The sequence below is a fragment of the Mastomys coucha genome, unplaced genomic scaffold, assembly GCF_008632895.1.
Source record: "Mastomys coucha isolate ucsf_1 unplaced genomic scaffold, UCSF_Mcou_1 pScaffold6, whole genome shotgun sequence".
Taxonomy (NCBI): domain Eukaryota; kingdom Metazoa; phylum Chordata; class Mammalia; order Rodentia; family Muridae; genus Mastomys; species Mastomys coucha.
Genome location: NW_022196912.1, coordinates 112,833,825 through 112,861,645, shown reverse-complemented (window position 1 = coordinate 112,861,645; position 27,821 = coordinate 112,833,825). Strand labels below are relative to the sequence as shown.

At 39.0% G+C, this 27,821-nt stretch overlaps 1 protein-coding gene across 11 annotated transcripts in view; it reads left to right on the top strand.

Annotated features, from left to right (window-relative positions):
• Eml5 (EMAP like 5) overlaps window positions 1–27,821 on the top strand; it is a 119,024-nt gene that overhangs the window by 47,945 nt on the left and 43,258 nt on the right. For all 11 annotated transcript variants that reach the window (XR_004114718.1, XM_031357752.1, XM_031357754.1 and 8 more), the window contains 9 exons: window positions 178–283; window positions 2,871–2,964; window positions 4,472–4,572; window positions 11,621–11,823; window positions 12,913–13,024; window positions 14,084–14,211; window positions 18,647–18,788; window positions 24,778–24,930; window positions 26,063–26,194. Coding sequence is in view for 10 of the 11 variants with exons in the window: in XM_031357752.1 (XP_031213612.1) it covers window positions 178–283; window positions 2,871–2,964; window positions 4,472–4,572; window positions 11,621–11,823; window positions 12,913–13,024; window positions 14,084–14,211; window positions 18,647–18,788; window positions 24,778–24,930; window positions 26,063–26,194 (1,171 nt within the window). In the remaining variant the exon portion in view is untranslated. The remainder of the gene's footprint in view (window positions 1–177; window positions 284–2,870; window positions 2,965–4,471; window positions 4,573–11,620; window positions 11,824–12,912; window positions 13,025–14,083; window positions 14,212–18,646; window positions 18,789–24,777; window positions 24,931–26,062; window positions 26,195–27,821) is intronic.

Below are 27,821 nucleotides of genomic sequence, written 5' to 3'. Positions count from 1 at the left end.
AAAAAAAAAAAAAAAAAAAAAAAGAATTTGAAGAAATGTTAATGAAAAATATGTTTCTTACCTGCTTTTTGTTTGATAAATTTCTGTGACAAATAAAGATTATATAAGTGTTTTGTTTCCTTTAACAGATATAAAAATAATTGTTTATAATGGTTTTTATAATGATATCTTTATCAGGTAGGTAGAGATCCCTCAATTCACGTATGGGACACAGAAACTATTAAACCATTGTCTATATTAAAGGGCTACCACCAATATGGCATCTGTGCTGTTGATTTCTCAGGTAAGACTATCTCAGTAAGAATGATCAAAATACAGCAGGGATATAATATTTAAATCAGTGTTACCTAAGCTTGCCATTTAGCTATGGTTTCACATTTTTTATCAAGTGTGCATACTGTTGTAGTCAAACATAATGATGAAATTTGGTTTTCTAGCATGTTTATAATTACAATGTAATGATTATAGCCATAAAGTCTTTTTTAAAATGTCCATGTCCATATAAGTGGTTTTCTGCAAAACACCTAAAACTATCAAAGGTGCTCCTGTAATATGTACCTTCCCTTTGAGTAAGCTTTGATATTGATCTTCTATAGCTTCAAAATAAACATTGAAAACGTTTAGGGTGAATAAGAATGCTTTTTAGGAGGCTGGAGAGATGGCTTAGTGGTTAAGAGCACTGACTGCACTTCCAGAGGTGCTGAGTTCAATTCCAAGCAACCACATGGTGGCTCACAACCATCTGTAGTGGGATCTGATTCCCTCTTCTGGTGTGTCTTAAGACAGAGTACTCATATGCATAAAATAAATAAATCTTTTTTTTTTTACAGCAGTGTTTTTTAGGTGTCTATATTAAGTAGCAGTTTTAGTGGATCTTACAATTTCAGTTCATGCTGTCAGTTTAGCAACTACAGATATACCTGCAGTAAAACTGCTGTGTGGATTGGGGGAAAATGTCATTATTGAATATATGTATATCGTGAATTAGTGGTTTTGCTGCCCTAACCAAAGTCAGTTGTTATTAAATGAGATTTGGGGAAAAGTGTCTATACACATGTATACTCAAGAGTACTAATAGTCAAGAAACAAGAAAATGTAAAGCAGACTGCAAGGGTCAATAATAAAAAACATCAGTGGGAGCACTGAGCAGCTGACTAAGGTTTGTGAAAGTGAGGCAGAGTGGAAAAGATTCTCTCATACTGTGACCCTTATAACCATCACTATCACAGTAGTCATTGGCTTCAGCATTTAATATAGTTACTGCTTGTTGTTTGCTAACAGTGACAACTGAACCTTGGTCATCCCTAAAGCAGCCATGTTAGTGAAGCATGTTGTAACATAGATGCATTTTCTTTGATGAACTTAGTCACTGAGTTTTTATGTCACAGTAAAGTTCTTACAATGAATTTAGTTGAAATAGATCCATTTCCCTTTCCTTTCTTGATTTTCTCATTTAATTAATATAGATTTGAGGTTTGTTTTAATTGCCCTACTCTTTATATTGATGGAGGCTAGGGTGATTTATGTATGTAGTTCCAGCTGTGGATGCTAAGGCTTTACATACACCAAGCAAGTGCTTCCCTGTTGAGCTATCCCCCAGGCCCTAGTGTGATGTTCTAATGCAAACATGTATTAAGTAATACTCACCACACAGGATATTTAGGATATCCATCATTTTTTATACATTTACCATTCCCTCTTTCCTTCTTCCCAATCTACTGAATACATAAAGTAACTTAAATCAAGTATGATAATGATTCAAAAACCCATTGGAATTCCTAACTTGGAAGATGGCTCTGTGGCTAAAATCACTTGCTTTGTGAGCCTGACAACCTGAGTTCAGTTGCTGGAGCTCATATAAAGATTGATGGAGAGAACTAACTTCATAGAGTGTCCTCTAACTTACACACATGTGCGCACGCGCGCGCGCATACACACACACACACACACACACACACACACACACAAATTTAAATTAAAGAAACCAGTATCTTCATTCTCTTCTAAATTCTGGTTCTTTTCATGGATGGATGTATACTGTCTAATATTTATCATTACTTTTTAAAGTTTTCAATATAGTGCTCTAGCATATTAACCTATTTTCTGTTGCTATAAATAACACCTTAAGGTAGGTACTAATAGAAAGAGAGACCTGGTTAACTCATAGTTATGGAAACTAAAAGTTCAAGTCAAGTGGCTCTATAGGTTCTGCTTGTGGTGAGAGTCTCCTTGGCTGTGTCACAATGTGACAGACAGCATCGTGACGGGAGAAAGTGAAAACGGTGGGACTGGAAGCCAGAGAGATTTAAGGGTCTAACTTGTTTTTATTACTACAGCCATTACAATAGAGCTAGCTGTTCCTGAGAGAGCATTATAACTCTCTTTTTATTTATTTATTTATTTACATCCCAAATGCTGCCCACTCCTGGTCCCCCCCCACACACAGAGTTCCTCCTTCCATCCTCCCTCCCCATCTCCTCTGAGAAGGTGGTGCGTCCCTGGATATCTCCCACCCTGGCACATCGAGTCTCTGCAGGATTAGGTGCATCCTTTCCTTCCCACTTCATCCAGACAAGGCAGCCCTGTTGGGCAAAGGATTCCACAGTCAGGCTACAGCCTTAGGGACAACCCCATCCCCTCCAGCATTATACCATTCTTAGGACAGAGCATCCACCACTTTAATCCTCTCACACCAGGTCCATCTCTTAACTACCCTACCGGTTTACATCACCCTAGGGGCAAGCATCCAGCATGCAAAAGAGACTTGGGGTGGAGGTCCTATTCAAATGAGAGCACATGGCTCTAAAAAACACTAGATGATTTGGACTTAAGGAAATTAAATCAGAATCTCATCTTTTTGGTTGTCTCAGCTGATGGGAAACGCCTGGCTTCAGTTGGAATAGATGACAACCACACCATTGTACTGTGGGACTGGAAGAAAGGGGAGAAACTTTCAGTGACAAGGTAGGGAGAACACTTACCATGTTGGCAAAACACTAATGTTACCGTGTACTTTTGCTCTTTTGAAGTCAAGCTAATATGTGAGGGGTTTTTTTGTTTTGTTTTTGTTGGGTTTTGTTTTTATTTTTTTGTAATTATCAGCTTTTGTTACCATTAAATAAATATAATCAAACTAAAAGATAAATTATTTTATTATTTCTTTGTAAGTTTAGCCCTTGTGAAACGTTTTTTAATTTGCCTATATATAATAGGACATTGCCTATATTTGCCCTATATATAATAGGACATTGGAAATTACTATTTCAATTTGCCATTTTCAAAGAATGACTTCCATTAAAAGCTGTTATATACCAACTGGGAAGTATGGTTAAATGTTCACACATGTAATTGGAAAAAGACACATATATATGTGTGCTTTGTGTATATATACATATATATATATATGTTTTTCTAATATTTTCTTAATTTCTGTTTTCTAAAATAATTTATTTTATAATAAAGTATTAACAGTGCTATGAAGGGGAAGTAGTTAACAGTGCCAGAGGCTATATTTAAGTTTGTTATTTTCTCAAATTGAGATGTTAAAGTACTTAAAAATATGAATGCTTTTTATAGAATGTATAGATGATATCTAAGGACACAGTAGTTTCAAAGGAACTTTGAGGGTCTGGTAAGATGGCTTAGTGGACAGAGGCACCAAGTGTAACCTTAGTTTGATCACCAGGGCCTATGACATGGTAGAAGGAGAGAAATGATCCCTGCAGGTTGACCCCGATGTCTGACACACAAAATGTGGCATGAATGCTTCTCCCCTGAAATAAGTAAATGTAATAAAAGGAATATTGAAGGACGTTAAATAGTAATGAATTATTATTTCAAAACTTTTTTGTTAGATACTTTATTTACATTTCAAATGTTATCCCCTTTCCTCGTTTCCCCTCTCAAAAAAAAAAAAAAACCCTATTTCCTCCTTCCTCCCCCTGCTCACCAACTCACCCTCTCCTGCTTCCTGCCCTGGCATTCCCCTACACTGGGGAATAGAGTCTTCACAGGACCAAGGGCCTCTCCTCCCATTGATGACCAACTAGGCCATCCTCTGCTACATATGCAGCTGGAGCCATGAGTTCTCTCATGTGTACTCTTTGGTTGGTGATTTAGTCCCTGGGTGCTCTGGGGGAATGTTGAAGGGCATGTTAAATTGTAATGAATTACTATTTTAGAACTTTTAAACTCTTTCTTGTCACACACAGCATTCCCTGTTTACAATCCTTTGGGGCTCATGGGTACTATCTAGCTGAAATTCTATTTTCACGGTTTCTACTGTCTGGAGAATCTGCAGAGCAGAGTTAACATATTTAAATAGTGACAAATATATAAATGAATGATTTCACAGCCTGAATGTCAGATACCAGCAGGAAACAATTATCCAGTAGGTAGAGGACTCCAGATAAGATGAACGTTATTCTGGGATGGATTATCTGTAGAGCTAAAACATTTTGGTTTGTTTCAGAGGCAGTAAAGATAAGATTTTTGTTGTGAAAATGAACCCCTATGTGCCTGATAAACTAATTACAGCTGGGATTAAACACATGAAATTTTGGCGTAGAGCAGGTAAGGAAATGTTTCTATTTACTCCTTTGAAATTCTAGAAAGCATTACCTTTAAGATAATTTAGTTAAGTACAGTGTGGTATGCTGGATGGGATTTTTGGGGTTAGACAAGGAAAAATTTTAGAAAAATTGAAATCTGAATGAAGCCTGAGTTTCAATTAAGGGCACTGTGTAAACGATGTGGTATCTTAGTCTTGATAAAGGGATAGTGTTGGTAAGATGTTAGCATTAAGAGAAACATGATAGAGGACTGTGCAGAAACACTGCACCTATATATTTGTTTGAAATAAGAGATTTAAAGAAAGAAAATACTAGGCTACTGGAGAGAGAGTTCAAGATTGAAAGCCCCTGCTCTTCCAAGGACCCAAGTTTAATTCCAGGCACCCACATGGCCACTTGCTGGTAGGGGATCCAGTGCCCTCTACTGGAATTGGTGGGCACTGCATGCATGAGATGCATACAGGTGTATGTATACATGCAGGAAAAAACAAAACAGAAACTTGTCACAGACTCCCTTCAACTAAAAAGAAGAGGAAGAACAAGGAGAAAAATGAGGAGGAGGAGAAAAAAAGAAACAGAACACGAGAAGTACATACTTTTAAAAAAAATATGCGTTGAGCTGGGTAATTGTGGCATGGCACCCACCTTTAATCCCAACACTCAGGAGGCAAAGTCAGGTAGATCTTTGGGAGTTTGAGGTCAGCCTGGTCTACAAAGCTAGTCCAGCGTAGCTAGGGCTATTACACAGAGAAACTCTGTCTTGAAAACACACACACACACACACACACACACACAATTCAAATTAGTAACAATTTTCTTAAGTTTTTCTAGATATCTAATAGCCTTAAAACTGAATCATAAGTGGATAAATGTTAGGGCTTGGTGTGTATTTTCAGTCTATCTCATTTTCAGACGTCAGATCCACAGAGTTCATTAGGCAAGTGAACGTAATAATCTGTCTCCGTAAACTAAGTACCACCTAACCCCTACATGTGTAGTTTTAGGCTTTATTGAAGGAGAAACCTTAAGGATAAGGCAAAAATGGACTCTCATGCCACTCTATCTCAGGAATTCCAAGTTATGAGTTATCAATCTCTCCCTGCATTTTTAAATTCTACTCCATGAAGTGTTACAGGCAGAGAGCCACTGAAAGCTTTTAAGGGCAGTAGTGGCATGGCCTTGTGTAATAAGACCACAGTATGGCCCACTCTCCTAAAAATGGACTCCTCCATCTTCCTGTTTCCTTTTATACTTGTAGTTTTTAAAGCCTCAATCATCACTAATGTAACCTGTCTGTTTTACTTAGTTCTTATATTTACTGAATGTCTCCTACAATGGGGCTCCACAGAAGCAGAGCTTTGCCATCTGTTTTGCCCTGAGCTCTATTCTCTATGCCATGACTAGAGTGCGGCATGTGTTTCTTGAGTAAAGGAATGGATGAGTTCAGTTGGAAAAATGTGCAGATGATATCAATAAATGGTGAATGGGCAAGATGATGTGAAATTGATCAAAGTCATCAACTAATGCATTTAAATTAAAACTGCAGTAAAATTCAGTTGGTATTTCACGTTCCTACTAAAATAGCACCTAGTGTTCCCGACAATGGTAGACCAGGGCTTTTTTCACTGTTAGCAGATGTATAAGCTGCTATATTAACTTTGGAGAATTGATGGAAAGAAGTATTGATGTGTATCTTATTTGTATACTGTCCTATCCACACAGTACCTTAGCACAGCTTTCTAGTCATGCCCTGAGAAACCTGTACACTTGCAGAGAAGCCTTTAGAAACCTGAGTAAAGGAAGGAACTTTTTTTTTTCAAGACAAGTTTTCTCTGAGTAGCCCTGGCTGTCCCGGAACTCACTCTGTAGACCAGGCTGGCCTCGAACTCAGAAATCCACCTGCCTCTGCCTCCCAAGTGCTGGGGTTAAAGGCGTGCACCACCACTGTCTGGTGGAAGGTACTTTTAATAACAAAAACTTACAAGCAATTTTAAAATTCAGTAATGGGAAGATTAGTTAACTATAGGTTGTTTATATAAAGAAATAATAGAGTTCTGAAAATTAGATTTCTAAAAGATAGATTGACATGTATATAACTGACAAATTGTTGGGGATATCAGCAGATTGCTGAAGGATGGGTATGATCTGTTGTTTGTGTATTTTTTATAACAGATATATAAGTAAGTGGTCATTGTATTAGTCTTTTTTCCCAATTTTTATTATTCTTATTTATTTACATTCCCATCGTTACCCCCTCCTACAATTCTTCATCCCATTCCTCCTCCCCCTTACCTGTAAGAGGGTGCTACCCTCCCACACCTGACCTCCCCTTCCCTGGGGGCTCAAGTCTCACAAGGATTAAGTGCATTTTCTCCCACTAAGGCCTAACCAGGCAGACCTCTGCTATATTTGTGTCAGGGGACTTAGTCTGGCCCTTGTATGCTTCTGGTTGGTGGTTCAGTATCTGGGAGCTCCCTGGGGTCTGGGTAAGTTGAGATTGCTGGTCTTCCTATAGGGTCGCTCTCCCCTTCAGCTTCTTCAATCCATCCCCTAATTCAACTATAGGGGTCCTGACTTCAATTCAATGGTTGGGTGTTAGTATCTGCTTCTGTCTCAATCAGCTGCTGGTAGGGCCTCTCAGGGAACAGCTATGCCAAGCTCCTGTCTGTAAGGACATCATAGCATCAGTAATAGTGCCAAGCCTTGGTGCCCGCCCATGAGATGGATCCCAGGTTGGGTCTTCACTGATTGGCCATTTGTAGTTTTTGTCATACAGATCTTTCACTAGCTTGGTAAAAGTTGCACCAAGATATTTTATACTATTTATGGCTATTGTGAATGGTGTTATTTTCCTAGTTTCTTTCTCAGTCTGTTTATCATTTATGTAAAGGAAGGCTACTGATTTGTATGAGTTAATATATTCTGCTACTTTGCTGAAGTTATTTATCAGCTGTAAGAGTTCTCTGGTAGATTTTTGGGGGTCACTTATACATACTATCATATCATCTGCAAATAGTGATACTTTGATTTCCTCCTTTCCAATTTGTATCCCCCTTGATCTCCTTTTGTTGTCTAATTGCTCTGGCTAGAATTTCAAGTACTATATTGAATAGATAGGGAAAGAGTAAGCAACCTTGTCTAGTTCCAGATTTTAGTGGGATTGATTCTAGTTTTTCTCCATTTAATTTGATGTTGTCTGTTGCTTTGCTATATATTGCTTTTATTATATTTAGGTATGTACCATGAATTCTTGATCTCTCCAAGATTTTTAACATGAAGGGGTATTGTATATTGTCAAATGCTTTTTCAGCATCTAATGAGATGTCAGGTGGCTTTTTCAATGAGTTTGTTTATATAATATATTATGTTGATGGGTTTTCGTATGTTGAACCATTCCTGCATCCCTGGGATGAAGCTTACTTGATTGTGGTGAATGATGGTTTTAATTTGTTCTTGGATTCAGTTTGTGAGAACTTTATGGAATATTTTTGTATCAGTATTCATAAGGGAAATTGGTCTGATGTTCTCTTTCTTTGTTGAGTCTTTGTGTGGTTTAGGTATCAGAGTAACTGTAGCTTCATAGAATGAATTAGGTAATGTTCCTTCTGTTTCCATTTCTTAGAATAGTTTGAAGAGTATTGGTATTAGGTCTTCTTTGAAAGTCTGGTAGAATTCTGCACTAAAACCATCTGGCCCTGGGCTCTTTTTTGGTTGGGAGGTTTTTAATAACTACTTCTATTTCCTTAGGGGTTATGGGACTGTTTAAATAGTTTATCTGATCTTGATTTAACTTTGGTATGTGGTATCTGTCTAGAAAATCATCCATTTCATCTAAATTTTCCAGTTTTGTAGAGTATAGACTTTTGTAGTAGTTTCTGATGATTTTTTGAATTTCTCCAGTTTCTGTTGTTCTCTCTCTATTTTCATTTCTGATTTTGTTAATCTGGAAACTGTCTCTGTGCCCTCTAGTTAGTTTGGCTAAAGGTTTGCCTATCTTGTTAATTTTCTTAAAGAACCAGCTCTTAGTTTTGTTGATTCTTTGTATAATTCCCTTTGTTTCTACCTGGTTAATTTCAGCTCAGAGTTTGACTATTTCCTATATCTACTCCTCTTGGGTGCCTTTGCTTCTTTTTGTTCTAGAGCTTTCAGGTATGCTGTTAAATTGCTTATATAGGATCTCTCCAATTTCTTTATGAAGGCACTTAGTGCTATAAAATTTCCTCTTAACACTGTTTTCATTGTGTCCCATAAGTTTGGATATGATGTGTCTTCATTTTCATTGAGTTCTATAAAGTCCTTGATTTCTTTCTTTATTTTTTCCTTGACCAAGTTATCACTGAGCAGAGAGTTGTTCAGTTTTCATAAGTATGTGGCTTTTTGTTGTTTTTGTTGTTATTGAAGTCTAGCCTTAGTCTGTGGTGACCTGATTGAATGCATGGGATTATTTCAATTTTTTTTTTTGTGTGTGTGTCTGTTGAGGCCTGTTTTGTGTTCAATTATATGGTCAATTTTGGAGAAGATTCCATGAGGTACTGAGAAGGAGGCATATCCTTTTGTTTTAGGATAAAATGTTCTGTAGATATCTGTTAAATCCACTTGGTTCATAACTTCTATTAGTTTTACTGTGTCTCTGTTGAGTTTCTGTTTCAATGACCTGTCCATTAGTGAGAGTGGCATATTGAAGTCTTCCACTATTATTGTGTGAGGTTCAATGTGTGCTTTGAGCTTTAATAAAGTTTCTTTTATGAATGTGGGTGCCTTGCACTTGAGGCATAGATGTTCAGAATTAAGACTTCTTCTTGGTATGATTTTACTTTGATTAATATAAAGTGCTCTTCCCTATCTCATTTGATAACTTTTTGTTGAAAGTATTTTATTGGATATCAGAATGGCAATTCTAGCTTGTTTCTTGGGACCATTTGCTTGGAAAGTTTTTTTCCATCCTTTTTCTCTGAAGTAGTGCCTGTCTCTGTCACTGAGGTGTGTTTCTTGTATGCAGCAAAATGCTGGATCCTGTTTATGTATCCAGTCTGTTAGCCTGTATCTTTTTACTGGGGAGTTGAATCAATTGATGTTAAGAGATATTAAAGACAGATGATTGTTAGTTCCTGTTTTTTGTTGTTGTTGTTGTTGTTGTTGTTGTTGTTGTTGCTAGAGGTGGTATTATGTGTGTATGATTCTCTTCTTTTGTTTTTTTTGTGATATGTTTAATTTGTGTTTTCTTGGTTGCAGTTACCCTCCTTGTATTGGAGATTTTGTTCCAATATCCTCTGTAAGGCTGGATTAGTAGGAAGATACTGTGCAAATTTGGTTTTGTCCTGGAATATCTTGTTTTCTCCATCTACGGTGCCTGAAGAGTTTTGCTGGGTAGAGTATCCTGGGCTATTTGTATTCTCTTAGATGACATCTGTCCAGGATCTTCTGGCCCTTAGAGTTTCTGTTGAGAAGTCAGGTGTAATTCTGATGGGTCTGCCTTTACATGTGGCTATTATGTGGTAGAAAGATTTTCTTTTCTGGTCTAATCTATTTGATGTTCTGTAGGTTCCTTGTATATTTATGGCCATCTCTTTCTTAGATTAGGGAAGTTTTTTTTCCCTTTGGTTTTGTTGAAAATGTTTTCTGATCCTTTGAGCTAGGACTCTTCAACCTCTTCTATTCCTATTATTCTTAGATCTGATCTTTTCATTGTGTGTTGAATTTCCTGTATATTTTGGACTAGGAGCTTTTACAGTTTGTATTTTCTTTTACCAATGTGTCTGTATTTTCTATGGTATCTTCTAGGCCTGAGATTCTCTCTTATCTCTCTTGTATTCTGTTGGTGACACTTGTATCTGTAGCTCCTGATCTCTTTCCTAAGTTGTCCATCTCCAGGGTAGTCTCCCTTTGTATTTTCTTCATTGTTTCTGTTTCCATTTTTAGTTCTTGGACCATTTGTTCAATTCCTCCACCTGCTTGATTGTATTTTCCTAAGAGATTTATTTGTTTCTTCTTTAAGGGCTTCTGCCTGTTTACTTGTGTTTTCCTGTATATATTTAAGGGAGTTCTTTATATCCTCCTTAAAGGCCTCTATAATCTTCATGAGATAGAATTTTAAGTCATTATCTTGATTTTTAGGTTTGTTGGGTATCCCGGGCTTGCTGTGGTTGGAGTACTGTATTCTGGTGGTGCTGGATTACATTGGGTTCTGTCGCTTATGATCCTATGCTTGCCTCTATCCATCTGGTTATCTCTGGTGTTAACTGGCCTGGGTGTCTCTGACTAGAGGTGGCCTCCTTGGAGACAGGTAGAGCTGGTCTCCTTGGAGGCAAGCATTGCAGTCTCTGGTTAGGGTGGGCCTCTTGTATCTCTGGTTAGAGCAGACTTTCTGTGTCCCTGGTTACTGTGGACCTCCTAGGAAGCAGGCAGGCTCTGTCCCTGGTTACTTTGGGCCTCCTGGGAGGCAGACAGGCTGTGGGGTGTGGGAGGGTATCAGGCCCACTGGTCTGGCCTGGGTGGAGAAGCAGACCAGTAGAAAGGTGGACCTGGGCAGGACCATGTCAGCTGGGCTCTGTGTCTTTGGTGACCTCCTGGGAGGCAAGCAGGCTGTGGCATGTGGCCAGGTATCTGGCTGCTGATCTGGCCCAGGTAGAAAGTTGGCCAGAACAAGGGTGGAGTTGGTGATGGGGAGGTGACAGTGGTGGAGGTTGGTCCTTCTGTCAGCTGGGCCCCGTGGTTCTCTCAGCTGGCATAGGTATTTCGGCGAGATTCTCACCTGTGTCTTTGATTACCATGGCCCTCCTGGGAGGCACACAGGCTGTTGGTATGGGCCTGTATTGGTCTTAAAAAACTCTCTTTAAATAAGTCATAAAAATTTTTAACAAGTATTATTAAAAATTCTAACAAGTGACTAAAACTTAGTTTTAGTTTATCTAAAAAGATCCATCATATAAAGTATTCCACAAGTTGATTGATAGATTTGTAATTTTCTTTTTAATTCTCCATACTGTTCTTTGTAACTGTGGACATTTTGAAAGCAGTACTTTCACTTTTTTTTTTTTTTAATGACTCAGGGGGAGGATTACTTGGAAGAAAAGGCTACGTAGGCACTCTGGGGAAAAACGACACAATGATGTGTGTAGTGTATGGATGGACTGAAGAGATGGCTTTTTCTGGAACATCCACAGGAGATGTATGCATCTGGAGAGATGTCTTTCTTGTAAAAACGGTTAAAGCCCATGATGGGCCCGTGTTCAGTATGCATGCGTTGGAGAAAGTAAGTAACCAAATTACTTTAAATTAAATATAGCTATCATGGGAGGAGCACTGCTTCCTACTTAGCTGAGCTACCCAACTGTGGTCTGTTTTGTTCTTTCCAAATCCCAAAGTATGATATAAAATAGGTATGCTTCTTTAAAACACACTTTAAACGGCATAGTGGCACATCCCTGTAACCCCAGCACTCAGAAGGTGAAGGGAGGAGGACTGTAAGTTCAAAGTCATATTTGGATGCACACCTAGCTCAAAGCCAGCCTGAACTAAACAAGACCCTGTCTAAAAGTAAAAAACAAATGAAAAGAAAGGGAAAGGGAGGAAGGAAGAAAGAGAGAAAGAAGGAAACAAGGAAAGAAAGGAAAGGAAAGAAAAAGAAAGAGAACAGGGAAAGGCAAGGCTGGTAAGATGGCTTAGAATGTATAATACTGGCTGCACAGGTCTGGCTACCTGAGTTCAGTCCCTGGAACACACAGTGGAAGGAGAGCTGTCCTCTGACCTTACAGAAATACATACATATACTCACACTCCTTCTCCTTCTCCCCATCCCCTCTCTCCTACCCCGTCCTTCTCTCCTCTCCTCCCTCCCCTCTCCCCTCCACCTTTCCTCTGCCATCCCACACAGTCCTCTATTTGTCTCTCTCTCTCTCATTCACACACACAAATTATTATGAAGGAAAGGAGACTAAAAGCTTACTCTATTAAGCCCTGCTATGTGTCAATATTATGCTAAGTGCTGTCTGTTTAATTATATCCTATTCAGTGCTGTTGCCATTCTTTCTTTTCAAGTAGGAGGTTTTAGGAGGATGTGTGATTGCTGAAAGTATGATAGTGGCAGGTGCCGCTCACCACCCGCTATAGAAACTGGTCTTTTGGTATCCTAGCATCATTATAGATACCATTATAGATTCTGTGTTGATGTTTGGAAACTATGATAGAGGATCATACTGTTAAACCTAATCCCTTATGCTGAATCCCTATTAGTCAGAAGACTTTTGGCTACACTCTTTTCTCTATAGTTTTTCAATATAAAGCAGCTAATTGGTTTTGATGTATTTTGGTCTTTACTAACTGGATCCCTTTGTTTTCATAGGGATTTGTAACTGGAGGAAAAGATGGTGTGGTAGCCCTTTGGGATGATTCCTTTGAAAGATGTCTCAAGACCTATGCTATAAAAAGAGCTGATTTAGCCCCAGGATCTAAAGGTGGTTTCATATTTAGTCTGTTGCTCAAGAAAAGACTAATTATTCTTCAATATGCTTGATCACTGAGATGAAACACAAGAAATACATTTTGCTTTCTTGATGACCATCTGAATTAAATAGAAGTCATGATATCAGAGTCATCCTCCTCCTTTCTCTGGTGTATTTGATGAAGTACTAACTCACCATGACACTCTTAACTTTTAACTCTCATACTTATCTGCATCTAGGAGATTGCTGTCAGGCAGAATTTTCTCTACTGAGCAAGCCCAACAATCTGATTTTAGTCCCTGGAGTCCACCATGGAAGGAAGGAACTGTGCTGGCCTCCACTCTAGCCTCACGGGTCTTTCCTTGTCTTTTCTTTCTGTGCATTTCTTCCTTTCAGGAACTTTCAGTCCATACTCCTTCCAACCTTAAGGCCTTTTCTGCAAACTTTAACTTGTTCCTACAGTCTGTACTTCACTCCAATGGCAGAACCATGCTCACATTTCAAATCTGAAATACTTTATTCTATATGACTTCATCCTCACTTCCCCCTTCAGAAGTTTAATTCCTTTCTCAAATTCTCCCTTCCTAATAACCTCTTCACACAAGATCTGTTGCAAGAGTTAGGTCTGCCATGCTTACTGATTGTTACTGAGACCTGCCTAGGACACACTGGTCCCAGGGATCTATCTTATGCAGAGTTAGAATTCCTGATCTGGTTATTATATATAACCTAAGGGGAACAGGAAGAAGATGAAGATTTACTAATGTATGAGGCAAAGATATAGTTATTGAAATGGTAGTGTGGGATCTGGGTAGAACAGAATTATATGTTGTCATGCTGCTCTAAGATTAATAAATTGAATGATTGAAGGAAATACAGTATATTATTATAGATATAATAAATCTACATATAAATATATAAATAATATATAAATATATAAATAATATGTAAATATAGATAGAACATTAAAATGTGATTTTTTTTAACATCAAATACTATCAGTGGAAAAATACATATTCTTGAATTATCTTAACTTCATACCTTCAAGAACTTTTCCATTTAACATTCCAGGTCTGCTCTTGGAAGATAATCCATCTATACGTGCCATATCATTAGGACATGGTCATATTTTGGTTGGCACAAAGAATGGTGAAATATTAGAAGTGGATAAAAGTGGCCCAATCACTCTTCTGGTCCAGGTACTTGAAATATTAATGTGCACTTTTCTTCCTTTACAGTTCATGTTTTCATTGAGAACATGAGAAGCAAAGCTGACATGGGTAAATCAGTGTAAGATGAGTGAGGGAAATATGTCTCAATGTTAATAAACATTGAAAAAATTAGCCCATGGACTATACAAAGCCAGTAAATGAATATACATGTTCTCATGTAGAATAAGTAAAGTAACTATAAGTAAAGTTCTATCAATGATTATGAAATCAATGGGACATAAACTAGTTATAATGAGGCATTTTTTTTCATTTTTTTACTTTTACTTTTTGGAGCCCATTTGCTAAACAGCAGTCGCTTGAAACTCTTTGGTTAAGTAAGTGTTAAGTTTGTAGCTTGCAGAAGTGAAAAAGGATAGTATGACTATAGACTAAAATTGTATTACTGAAAACATCAGTGAAAAGAAGCTAATAAAAATTCAGAAATAAACTTTTTTAAGACAGAATCTCACTATGGTCTGCTGATTCAGAATTTGCTATGTAGGTCAGGCTGGCCTCAAATTTGTGGAGATCCACTTGCTCCTGCTTCCACTTCTGCCTCCTTTCTTAATACAGACATGTGTCCTTAGCTGTCTGCTTCATTCTTGTTAGGATACCAAAGAGCACACACAGATAGAGCACTGTTCATGCTTTATTTAGTGTTTATTGTTAATACTGTCAGTGAGATTATGTAAGAGGCAAAACATATGCTAGTGATAGCTTGTTAATTTCACCTACAGAATATGCCTTCAAAATAAAAAAATAATAAAGTCATTATGGGGTTTCTGGTGTGGGTAGTGCATGTGTGTAGCTGATGGGCCCTGCACTTGTGATCTTCCCCTTAGGTCATGCATACACTACACATCTGGCTAGTCAAGATCTTTGAGATCTCAGATGGATTATTATAAATACTATTTTAGACATAAATACAGAGGAATTACTTTTTAAAATGTCATAAGAAAAGATCTAGAAATCACAAATAGTCTCTATTAAGATAAAAAATTTGGGTGGACCGGGGATCTGAAAAGAGTTGGATAGGGGGTAAATATGATCAAAATACATTGTGTATATGTATAGCATCCTCAAAGAATAAATGAGAATACTATCTTTTTGGTTTTTCAAGACAGAGTTTCTCTATGTAGCCCTGGCTGTCCTGAAACTCACTCTGTAGACCAGACTGGCCTCAAACTCAGAAATCCATCTGCCTCTGCCTCCCAAGTGCTAGGATTAAAGGTGTGCGCCACCACTGCCCGGCAAGAATACTATCTTAAAAGAGGAGACATTTTAGATAAAATAAACTGAATTTATTTGAGCACTAAAGCATTCGTATAGTGGACTGCACTCAAAGTCAGAAGAGATTTGAGGAGCTGTACTTCAGCATGGGTAGCTAGGTGCAGAAAACAAAGATCCATTTGTTTGGTTAAAATTCTTAAACCTTATCTTGACGTTATTGTCAGTTTGGGATTGTCAGATTCTTTGATTGGAGTCCGCTGGGGACTTCTGTTGGGTAAAATATATAGTCTCATCTTAGTGTTGATACTGGCTTCCAGGTTGTTCACATAGTGACCTAATGTGGGTGCTGTCCTAATGGACCTCTAATTAAAACTGTTCTCAATATATCGTTTTTAAAAATGATGCTAGGCATCTAGGCCTGGGCTTCATGCATGCCAAATACATACTGTACCACCGAGTCACACCTATCCTATTGTGCTGTATTTGTTAGATGGTGAGGTTTTAATGTCTTGTTAGCTTCTTGGCTTCAGGATACACGATAATCTTGCCTTGGCTATTATTGTCTAAACGTGTATGTGAAAGCTTAGTGAATCCAGTGAGAAACCAAATTGCTAGAAATAAGTAGAAAAACAGTAGTAATTTCAGACATAGCTATATACAATGAATATTGAATAATAAATTGAAAAGTTATTAAAATTGATAGAGGGCCTCTATAATGTGATGGGCTTAAAAACAAATGTATAGAAATAAATGGTATTTTTTCTAGTAGCAATACAAATAAAATGCTACATATTGAACTACTCATAAAATAAAACTATACAATAACCAGTATTTTTATTTTTTATTATTTGTTTGCATGTATTCATGGATTTGGGGGGAGCAGTGCACATGCCATGGCATGTGTGGAAGTCAGAGGACAAGCTGGGAGAGTAGTTTTCTTCTGCCAGGGATTCTTGGAAATCTGAGTCAGACTGTCAGGTCTGGAGGCATGCGCTTTTACTGTCTGCTCCTTCCTACTGGTTATTCCAGTGACCAGGAATTTTATAGTTAAAATATGTAAAACCTACACTAAGAAAATTATGAAATTTTAATAGAGATATAAAAGATCTAGTTAAAATGTAATTTTTTATGATTATAATTCATTCTTTGATAGGATATTGTATACAAAATTCTGGCTTTTACAAAAGCACCTAGAAGATAAAATAAGAATGAGGAAGAAAATGTTGAGAGCTTCTTCAGGATAGAAAAATACAAAACACAAACTTACTCCAACTAAAAAGTATGGGAGCATGTAGCCCGTAACAGGACATCAGAAGACAGTAGTGTTTGTAGCTGTGCTGCCTGTAGCTCTGTCTGTCCTGATGGTGTCAAGTTCTCATGGGCATGAGATAGCCCTTTAGTCATTGTGATCTCTAACTTATTGGGAGCAAGATTTTGTGGTTTTCACTGCATAGTCTTATTTAAGCTTGTCCCTCTTTTTGATGTTATTTTAAACAATATTTTCTCAATTTTGTTTTCAGATTGTTATTTGCTAGTACAGTTGATTTTGTACACATCCTATAATGGAAACAAGGACATATAAACTTGCTAATTTCATGCATTAGTTCTAAAAGTTTTACAGTAGATTCTTTACCAATTTTTATATACAAGATCATGTCATCTACAAATAATTGATTCACTTCCTCATGTCAGTTCTGGATAGCAGTTACTTCTTTTACTTGGCTAGTTGCTCTGGCTGAAACTCCAGTGTAGCAGTGAATATAAGCAGTGAGGACAGATGTTACTGGTCTTGTTCCCTATCTAAGGAAAGCTATCATTAAGTAAGGGATCCTCCCTCTCTCCTCCTTTTCCTTCCTCCTTTCTTCTCTCCTCTTCCCCTTTCCTTCTCTCCTTTCCTTCCTTTCTTATTTTAAGACATGGCTTGGTTGGTCATCCTGGCTTGCCTGGAACTCACTTTGCATTAGGCTCACCTCGAATTTTCAACTATCTTTCTACCCCAGCTTCCTGAGTAATGGTAGAAAAGGCCTGAGATTTTTCATAATATAAGTATAGGTTTTTCACAAATGTATCTTTACTAAGATGAAGAATCATGGTTTAATTCCTAGTTTATTAAGTGGTTTAATCATGGGCTAGGAGGGATTCATTGTACGAATTTTTGTTTGTTTGTTTATTGGGATGATCATGGTGTTTGGTTTTCATTCTGTGGCAGTTATTGTATTAATTTATTTTGAGGTTTGATAGCCTTGCTTTCCTGGTTGCCTTGTATGGTTGTCAATACATGTGCTGAGTTTTGTTAGCTAATAATATGTTAGTGCTCCCGGTTAGGGTTGTTGCGTTGTATTTTTCTTATCTGGTTGTGGTACTGGCTTTGTAAAATGACTTGGGAAGTAGTGCCTCATAGTTTGAGAAGAAAAAAAAAACCTCCTAATTTTAAAAGAAACTGGTTTTATAGCAGAATGCAGAAAACAGTCATCTTTACACGTACTCTCAAGACCAGTGAAGGTGGTGCTTTCAGAAACAGTACCCGAGCAGAGGGGAGGGAGACCACAAACTCTGATCATGTGACAGTCGAAAACAGACCAGTCAGTTCGCCCTGAGGCAAAGTCAGGTCTCCCTGAGTTGAGTACAAGGACAGGGAGGGCTACTGGGTGTTGTAGACCTTAAGGGGTAAATGCATATGGTGGAAGTGATCTCAGGTCTCCTTGAGTTCCAACAGGGCTTCATTATTCTCAGTGCTTCATTACACAAAAGGTAGATTTGACATCTGGAATAGAGACTTGGGGAAAATGGAGCTTCCACTTGTGTACTGTGCACAAGAGTTTATCCTCCAATAGGCAGTAGGGTAGGGTACTATGCTTGCTGCCCCTCCTCAGAAGCTGGCCCTCCAGCCAGGAGTTGGGGATAAAGCCAGCTGTTCTTGGTTGCAAGAGTCTGTTTTGGTTTCCAAGTAGATGAGTTGTGACCAGGGAAGAGGGAGTGGGTTCTAGTACACATGCCATCACTATTTTACCAAAGTCCACTAGGTTTTCCTTAGTAAACTTTCTTGATTTCTTCTCTCTCCTTGAAACCTTGTCAAGGCTTTACTGAACTTAGAGGCCCTTTTCAGTTTCACTGGTGATCGGGTCTGTGTAGCTCCTCCCCTGGTTAATGTATTTTCAGATTTACGCTGAGATTAACTGTGTTTTCTTTATAGGGACACATGGAAGGAGAGGTGTGGGGTTTGGCCACACATCCTTATCTGCCCATCTGTGCTACTGTAAGTGATGATAAGACCTTAAGAATATGGGATCTCTCTCCTAGTCATTGTATGTTGGCAGTCCGGAAACTGAAGAAGGGTAAGAGGCTCTCAGACTTCAACAAATATGAAGCTGTCACAGTTTTCTGACATTCACAAATAGCCATAGAATGTCTCTTGCAAAGGATTGTTGGAAATCCCCTCATCTTCTTTGGGCTGAACCTGTGACATTCCAAGGATAGGATCGTGGGAGAGATCCAAGGCAGGGTGAATTTATTCAATCTCATTACTATTGCTTAACTTATCTTTTAACAGTGTAATGCCAATTAGAATCGAGTATTACCCTCACTTGTCTAATAGTGCAAACTTATTTTGATAGTTGATTCAGTTTTGAATTCTTATAATTGCTTCTGGAGCTCTTGGGATAGTATTATTCTCTTTTGCTTTTCCTTACCACTCTGTAGTTTACCAGCATTGAGCATGTGTCTGGGTTTACTTGGATTCATCTGCTTTATGCTTCCTGAGTATGTGGCCTTTTATCTTGTGTTAATATTGAAAACCTCTCCGTTTATCTTGTGTTAATATTGAAAACCTCTCCGTCGGTGGTAGTGGCTCCAAATTAGGTTACAGGCAAAACTTATGATTCTGTATTTCAGGGTTTAAATACTCTTACTTAGTTATCTTTATTTTGTTCAGCATTAGTTTAAGAGGGAAAGTTGGTTTTCATAATTTGAAAGGATATGTGTGAAATTTTCTTTTTTGAGACAAAATGTCACTACGTCTTCTTAGCTGGCCTATAACTTTTATAACGTTGAGGCTGGCCTCAAACGCACAGAGCTCTGCCTGCCCCTGCCTTCTGAGTGCTAGGATTAAGGGTGTCAGCCATCATTACTGGTAGTATGTGTGACAACTATTTAAGTTAATAAGATTGTTGATGTGCTTCCCCTAATTGAACCATAGTGGTCCCCAGCCTCAGTCCAATGGTTGGCTGTAAGTATCTGAATCTGTCTCAGTCAGCTGCTGGCAGAGCCTCTTGGGGCCAGCCATGCCAGGCTCCTGACTCTACACATACCATAGCATCAGTAATAGTGCCAGGTCTTAGAAGACCAGCAATCTCAACTTACCCAGACCCCAGGGAGCTCCCAGAGACTGAACCACCAACCTGGAGCATACAGAGGTCAGTCCAAGGCCTCTGGCCCAAATCTAACAGAGGTCTGCTTGGTCAGGCCTTAGTGGGACAAGGTGGTTTAATGCTTGAGAGACTTGAGGCCCCAGGGAACAGAGAGGCCAGGGATGGGGTGGGGGTGAGGGTGAGGGTTGTGGAGCACCCTCTCAGAGGCAAGGGGGAGGAGGAATGGGATAAGAAACCGTGGGAGGGAGGACTGAGAGGGGGAAACATGGAAAATATAAATAAATAAAATAATAAAGGTTGAAAAGCAAGGTCATTGATGTCATGCTGAGTTAGTTATGAGACATTGACATAAGTGAGCTATATAAGAGTAAGTAGAATTTAAATATGCAATCTGACTTAATATGTATATTCTTAAAGTTTGAGCAGTTGATATACCTTGAATATTTACCCACCTTTTGCACTTCCTTTTTAAATGACACATTGGAAAGTTCCCTTTAACAGTTTCTTTTGCTGGCATGCTGATGCTCCCCTGTAATCTCTGTAGAGGTGGTATGACTTCAGCTTTCAGGCCAGCCTGAGCCATACAGTAAGACCTCATCTCAACAACAAAAAAACAAAACAACAGCTCCTGTACCCTGTGGTTTTAGTTTTTAATTATAATCAATTTTGAATTTTTATGAAATGTCTGTTTTTGGATTCTTCCATATCTTCATTCCATGCTTTCTGTCTCGTTAGCCCCACATCCCTGTTGATCTCTAATGGAGAACCCTCCTTTATAAACTATCTCTCATCATTATTTAATCTGTTAGTTCATTTTAATAACTGTCCTTTTTTTCTGCATCAAGGCCAAGATTCATGGCTTTGTTCAAGTTGAGGTTTCTGAATATAAGGGTGACACTATGGAGCTATGTCTCTCTGTCTTTGTTCCCAGTAACAGAACGTCATATAAAATACTAGGTTTGAAAGGTCTGGAAATTGGAAGTAATGTACATGAGCAGATGGCACAAATCTTTGCACGCATTCTACTGCACAAAGTATTTTTTCAAGAGGAGCTAGTATGAAGCAGAGTTATGTTCTCTTAAGAGATCATGGGGCTTAAAAGAGGGGTACGTGGGAAGAAAGACACACCCAAGAGTGTGATTGTGGGCTTCTCTAAGGGAGTCACACTTCAGTGATGTTTGGAGAGTCTGAATCTATTATGTACAAAGACTTGCTAAGAACTTTATAATCTTAGGGAGATTATGGAACTCAACAGGATTGCAATCCATAATGTAGGCCACAGGGATGTAGGAAAGTAGACGCAATTGTCTTGTTTAAGGATCCAGAAGGTATCTGGGAAAGGATAAAGCCTTATTTGAGGTTATGATGGCTTAGGTTTTAGACTTAGGCCATTGGTATTTTAACATTATTTAAAAGTATTCATAAATAAAAGAAACATTGTCTATGTTGATAACTTATATCAAATATTATCTATCGTGTTGGAATTTTTGCTTGTTAGCTGGCAAGAGGCTTCCAGGAGACTCTGGAGTGGCAAGTTCCTTTTCCTTCCTATGTGCCCATAATGTTCTCTGGTTTTGGACCCTCCTTCAAACCCCCTCCTCTATTTTGGTCATAAAGGATTTTTTGTTTTCTCCATCTCTCCTGCCTGCCTCCTTGGCTTCCTGGGTGCTAAAGTTATATTGAGCTACCATATTCAGCAAAGAAGGAAGTTGAATTGGATCATAGCCGTGCCCTCTGTTGTGTGGTCTATGGCTGCTGCACGGCTACAGCAGGGTTGAAGAGTTGCAATGGTTCTTTTGTGGCTTATAAACATGGGAATCTGTGCCCATCCTTGCTCTAGAGAGTGCTGTATTTTGACCCAAGCTGTGAGTCTAGTGACAGACAGCACAGAGTGGTTGTGGGAGTTCTTTCCAAGACGGCTAGCTGCTTCAGGCCAGTCTTCCCAGGTACAGAAAAAAGCAAACTAAAAGTGTTGGCGAGCAAGACTCAGAATTATGAAATTTGAGATCTCAGTCTTGTCAGAGTCCAGCCAAATGTTCACATTCAAAATTCAGAGTTCCCACCGGGCAGTGATGGTGCACGCCTTTAATCCTAGCACTTGGGAGGTAGAGGCAGGTGGATTTCTGAGTTCAGAGGCCAGCCTGGTCTACAGAGTGAGTTCCAGGACAGCCAGGGCTATACAGAAAAACCATGTCTTGAAAAACCGAAGGGGGGAAAAATTCAGAGTTCCCATTCAGTGTCCAGAAGAAATTTGGTGAAGTTGTGTAATGAAATTGACATTATAATCATTTACCTACAACGTTAGATTTGTGTTTAACTTTTTATGGGCCACTGGGTGTCAGGAATTTTTTTTTAACTTTCTATGGTAGCTCTGACTACTTTGACTACTCTGACTTGTGCTGAACACTTAAGACCTGGTCTGTTTACTTCTCTCTGTAAATGATTCGTGCACTCAGAATCTCTTGCACATCACCTTGAAATCACCATTAGCACAACATTCAAAGGTGGGACCACTAAGACTCCCCAAGGCCGGAGACAGTCGCATTCAGCAGCAGAGACAACTTGGTTAACTATGGAGCTTGCGCATGCTTTCAGATACTAACATTCCATTTCCTGTTGGCAAGGACCCAGAGTGCTTGGCCCAAAGGTAACAAAGTGATAACCACTAAAAGACAGTTAATTCCTAAGGGCATCAGAGAGGATTCTGGGGGTATAAAAGGAGCGACCGAGGAAAGCAGATGTACCTGTAGGGGCAGTGGACAGTGAAAAAGGAATGAGCATAGGAAGTACTGGCTGCCTCTGGGTGCAGAAAGGGCCTTGATGTCACTCTGTCCTGTACCTCTAGCCAGTGGTAAGGGAGTTTTCCAGAAGGTGTAGGCCTCGGCTAGTCTAAGAAGGCTTCTGATATGATAGCACAGCTGTCTACAGCCCCCTCAACCCTGAAAATCTATCTGCTGGCGCCAGTGCTCTAGAGGAAAGAAACCAAGTCCCTTTCCTCACTTTTGGCCTTGCAGGTTCCCTTTGGTAGTGGAGCAGGAACTCCATTAGTGGGGAAGGAATTAGGCAATAGAAGCATAGTGTAGTGAACATGCTGCAAAGGTCATCACACTGGGCAGTAGCTAGAATACTGTCTGCAGTATGAGCTGTGGGAAGATGTCTACAGCCCTTAAGTGGTTGGACTGAGCTGCTTTGTGTACAGTTTCCTGGCATGTAATTCATACCATGTAAAGGAGGGCACTCCATACTGGTTGGTGTGTAGTGTGGGGCTCCATATGAGCCCCATTGTGCTAGCAGTTTCCAGTTGTACAATTTCTGCCATGCAAATAAGGGTCACATAAAATATAGTCATATAAACAGAGCAGTTCTGACCAATCAAATTCAGTCCTTGTCCTAGTTTGGTTTCTATTACTGTGTCCCTGACCAAAAGCAACCTGAAAAGAAAAGGGTTTATTTATGCTCACAGCTGGGGTCCATCAGGAAGGATAGGCAGGGCAGGGAACTGAAGCAAGACCAGTGGAGGAGTGCTGCATACTGGCTTGCCCCTCCCAGCTTCCTCAGCCGGCTTTCTTATACACCCTATGACCAACTGTCCAGGGCCGGCACCACCCACAGTGGCCTGGGCCTCCCACATCAATCATCAATCAAGAAAATGTGCTACAGGCTTGCCCAGGCCAATCTGATAGCAACATTTTCTTAGTTAAGGTTCCCTCTTCTCGGATGACTCTAGTATATGTCTACTTGACAAACTAATCAACATAGTCTTGGCCAGAGGCTCAGGTCACAGGATTACAGGTTGCTGCTGTCATGTCAAGAAGCAGTTGAGGGTTTCTGGACCATACTTGTGGAAAGTTTCCCTTGGAGATCTCTGCATCGTTTGCATTATCTTATTAGTGGCTTTTCCTCCACAGTATGTTCTTGACAAAATCAAGTTGTCTGACAAAGCAAAACTATCCGCAGGATTCAGCTATAGCATAACATAAGTGTGATCCGGACTTTTTCCTCACCAGGTCTGTCTGCGTACTTACTTGTCCATTCCTGTGCCTTCCACTGCTGCCATCTGTCATCACTGTCTCTTGACTCTCAGGTTGCAGGATTCATTCCTAGATTCTTCATTATCAATGTATGCTTGACTAGATGATTATTTATTCCCAGTTCAATCAGATTTTCATTCTGTAACTGCCTCACCCCATCCCTCACATTACATGATAGTACTGAAAGCTTTAGGGGTTTGCCCAAGCTTGCCAAGTATCTTGCTGACAGGATAAGCACATTATTATCTCTTTATTCATTATCTCTTTATTCATCAATGTGGCTCTGACTTCACTTGAAATGAATAATATCAGTAATAGTAAACAATATTAATATTACTCATGTATAGTTTTTTTAAAGGTTTATTTATTATTTTAAATAAGTACACTGTAGCTGATTTCAGATGTACCAGAAGAGGGCATTAGATCTCATTACAGGTGGTTGTGAGTCACCATGTGGTTGCTGGGATTTGAACTCAGGACTTTTGGAAGAGCAGTCAGTGCTCTTATTCGCTGAGCCATTTCACCAGCCCTCATGTATAGTTTTGAAACAGATCTTTCTACCTTTAATAATAATTGCCTAGTGTCCTTTTTAATTTCTGAAGCATTTTTACGAAGATGGCCTTATTTTTAAATTTTTGATTGAATAGAACATTTAAGGATCACATTCGCCTCCCACCCCTCACCCTCAGTCTTCACTTAGGTCATTGGCTTTATATTGGTTAAATTCTCTCTTTTCATTACCTTTCTGTTGAGGTAAATAACAGTACATTTTTGCTAACTTAGAACAAACTGCCTTGACTTCTTTTTTATGTTGATTTCAGGCCATAATACATCCAAGTTCCTCTTTATACTGAGAGGTCCTAAAAGCACACACTTTAAACGTGTCTACATGACAGACGTACCCTGATGCTCTTCTTCTCTTTCAGGTGGGAGGTGCTGCTGCTTTTCCCCAGATGGAAAAGCTTTAGCTGTAGGTCTCAATGATGGAAGCTTCCTGATGGCCAATGCAGACACTCTTGAGGATCTTGTGTCCTTCCACCACAGAAAAGATATTATTTCAGACATCCGCTTTTCACCTGGTGAGATTGCATTGAATTTGTATGTGATTATTAGGATCAGTTAGTAAATGTAGCAATGTGTAATTTTTTTCTAATTTTTTTTACCTTAGAGCATCTTTCTTTGTCTTTTTTCTCCATTTCTCTGTCTCTGTCTCTCTTTCTCTTTGTGTGTATGTGTGTGTGTGTGTGTGTGAGAGAGAGAGAGAGAGAGAGAAAGAGAGAGAGGAGAGGAGAGGGAAGGAGGGAGGGAGGGAGGGAGGGAGACGGATTTCAGTGTGTGGTGTATGTGTGTGTAAACTCAGGACAATTGGTGTCCTGCTCAGTCGTCATCCCTCTTACTCCTTTAGAGACCATGTCTCTCACTGACCCTGAAGTTAGGCTAGCCAGCAAACTCAACAGTCCTCCTATCTCTGTCCTCAACAGTGCTGGGGGTCACAGGGTGTAGCCATGCCCAGCTTTTTATATGGGTATGAGGATCCAAACATCAGGCCTTATGTTTGTAAAGCAAGCACTCTTTCCACTGACCATCTCTTCAGCCTCAAAGTCTTACTTTTTGATTAGGCAGCAGGTCAGGTGTAAAAACCCTGAGCTTATCAAGTGAAAACATCAGTTTAATCTTAATGTGTATGCCACTAATTCCCAAATGACTTGGGTCAGGGCACTTTAGGTGGACTTTAGTTCTCATGTTTGTAAATAAAGGGGACCAAATAGCTATTTTTTTATATAGTGATGTTTTGGAAATATATAAGTTTTATGTCATAAATTCTTTTGATTCATTGTCAACTACAGAGCCCACTACAATGTAGAAATTACTAATGATAAGACAGACAGTTCTTATGTTGATTTTGGTCTATTTTCCCTCTACATTTAGCAGGATTCTGGGGGGAAGGATTGATTATATCAAAATTGGTTCATACATGTTTCTTTAAATTTTGCTGTCTACTGATCTAATGTGTTACACTAAAAAAATGTACTTCATTTTGTTATTAATGTTCTTGAAGGAAATATCATTTGGTATCAACATATGGGCCTCATTATATTATAGTTTATGAGAAACTTAAGACTTCCCTCAAAAAATACTAAGTTACCTCTAGTTGCAGAGTCAAAAACTCTTTCCTAGGGTAGGAGATATAGACAGATGTTTTTGTCATAGGTTCTGGGAAATACGTAGCTGTGGCGTCCCATGACAGCTTTGTCGATATATACAACGTGACGAGTAGTAAACGAGTGGGGGTTTGCAAAGGAGCAACCAGCTACATCACCCACATCGACTGGGACAGCAGAGGTAAGACGCTGATGAGAGCTGCGTGGGCCCTGGTATAGCTCTGCAGAGCAAGGTGGACACTGTACAAGTTCAGACTTTTCAGGTTATAGGTGGCGATACAATGTTAACTTTAAAGTAATCTAAACTTTATACAAGAAAGAAATTTAGCCATAATGTCCTGATTTTTGTCAGATAAACGACACACATTTCAAATTTGGAAATAGAAATGTAAAGATTTCAAAATTACTTCTTCCATTATTTAATATATCATATATTTTTCTTAAAAATCTCATAATTTTATGGCATAGTGTTTAATAAGTACTTCTTTGCAGAACACATAGCATATAACAGTGTTTGAAAATTTCAGACAAATGTTAAATATTTTAAATGCTCTCACTTTAAAGGATATTTTTAACTTCTTAAATTTCATACTATATGTTAAGGATATTCTTAAATATCCTTAAATTGTATACTTACATAATTTAAGCAAGCAGTTTTCACAAAAAAAAATGTTTTAAGTTTCTTTTCAGTGAGAATACCAACTAATGTATCTACCTACATTAAAATAAGCTTTTTATGAATGGAATTATATAACTAAAGAGAGATTACGAGAATGCAGTGATGTTAATACATTCATTATAGAGGAAGCTGGCTTTGTTCATGCCATGCAAGTGCTCTTACCACCGAACTATGTCCCTGCCCATTTCTTATTTCTCACTTTCAGATAGGGCCTTGCTAAATCCCACAGGTTTGCCTTGAATTCCTTCTGCAGCCCAGGCAGTTCTTGAACTTACAAGTCGTCCTCCCTTTCTCAGTGTCTTGAAAACACAGGCCTTAGACTTGAGTTTTCCATGACAATGTGAACACAATACAAACATCCATGCAAAAATAGAGCTAGCACTTCCTAGTGGGTAAAGTTCAGCTTATTCTGGAGCCAAACATGAGTAACCATGGCCTGGGAACACAGACCTAGGTTACCCCAAATACCATGTTCCACGATAGTGAGTTACAGGATGTTTTCATAATCCAAAAACAAGGAAAGTTGTAATTCAAGACATTTCAAAAGTACATTTATTAGACCAGTACCACTTATTGGAGATGCTTTCTTTTTTTTCATTGTATATTTGGCTTCTTCATCAAAAATCAAGTGTCCATAGGGATAAGGATTTGAAGGGACCCTCTGCCACCCAGGGAGCCTGCCTGGGACCAACCTAGGCCTTCTGCACATGTGTTACAGCTGGGTACCATGGTCTTCATGTGGGAGCAGGAGCTGTCTCTGACTCTGTTGCCTGCCTTTGGGCCCCTTTCTTCCTACTGCCTCATTCAGCCTTAATAGGAGAGGAGGTGACTAGTCTTGCTGCAACTTGATATGCCATGGCTGGTTGGATGCTCTTAGTAGACCCTGCCCCTTTCTAAAGAGAAATGGAGAAGTGGATGAGGCAGGACTGAAGGGGAGGTGGGGGGTGGAAGGACTGGGAGGTATGGAAGGAAGGAAATTAAGGTTGTGATAAGAAAGAAAAGATAAAGAAAAATTTCAGGAAAAGAAGTACATTGGTGTATAGATCAGGTAAGCAGGCTCTGCAGAGGGAATCAGTGTTTTAGGCCTCAGATACTGTCTGCTGGCATTCTTTTTTTTCTTTTCTTTTCT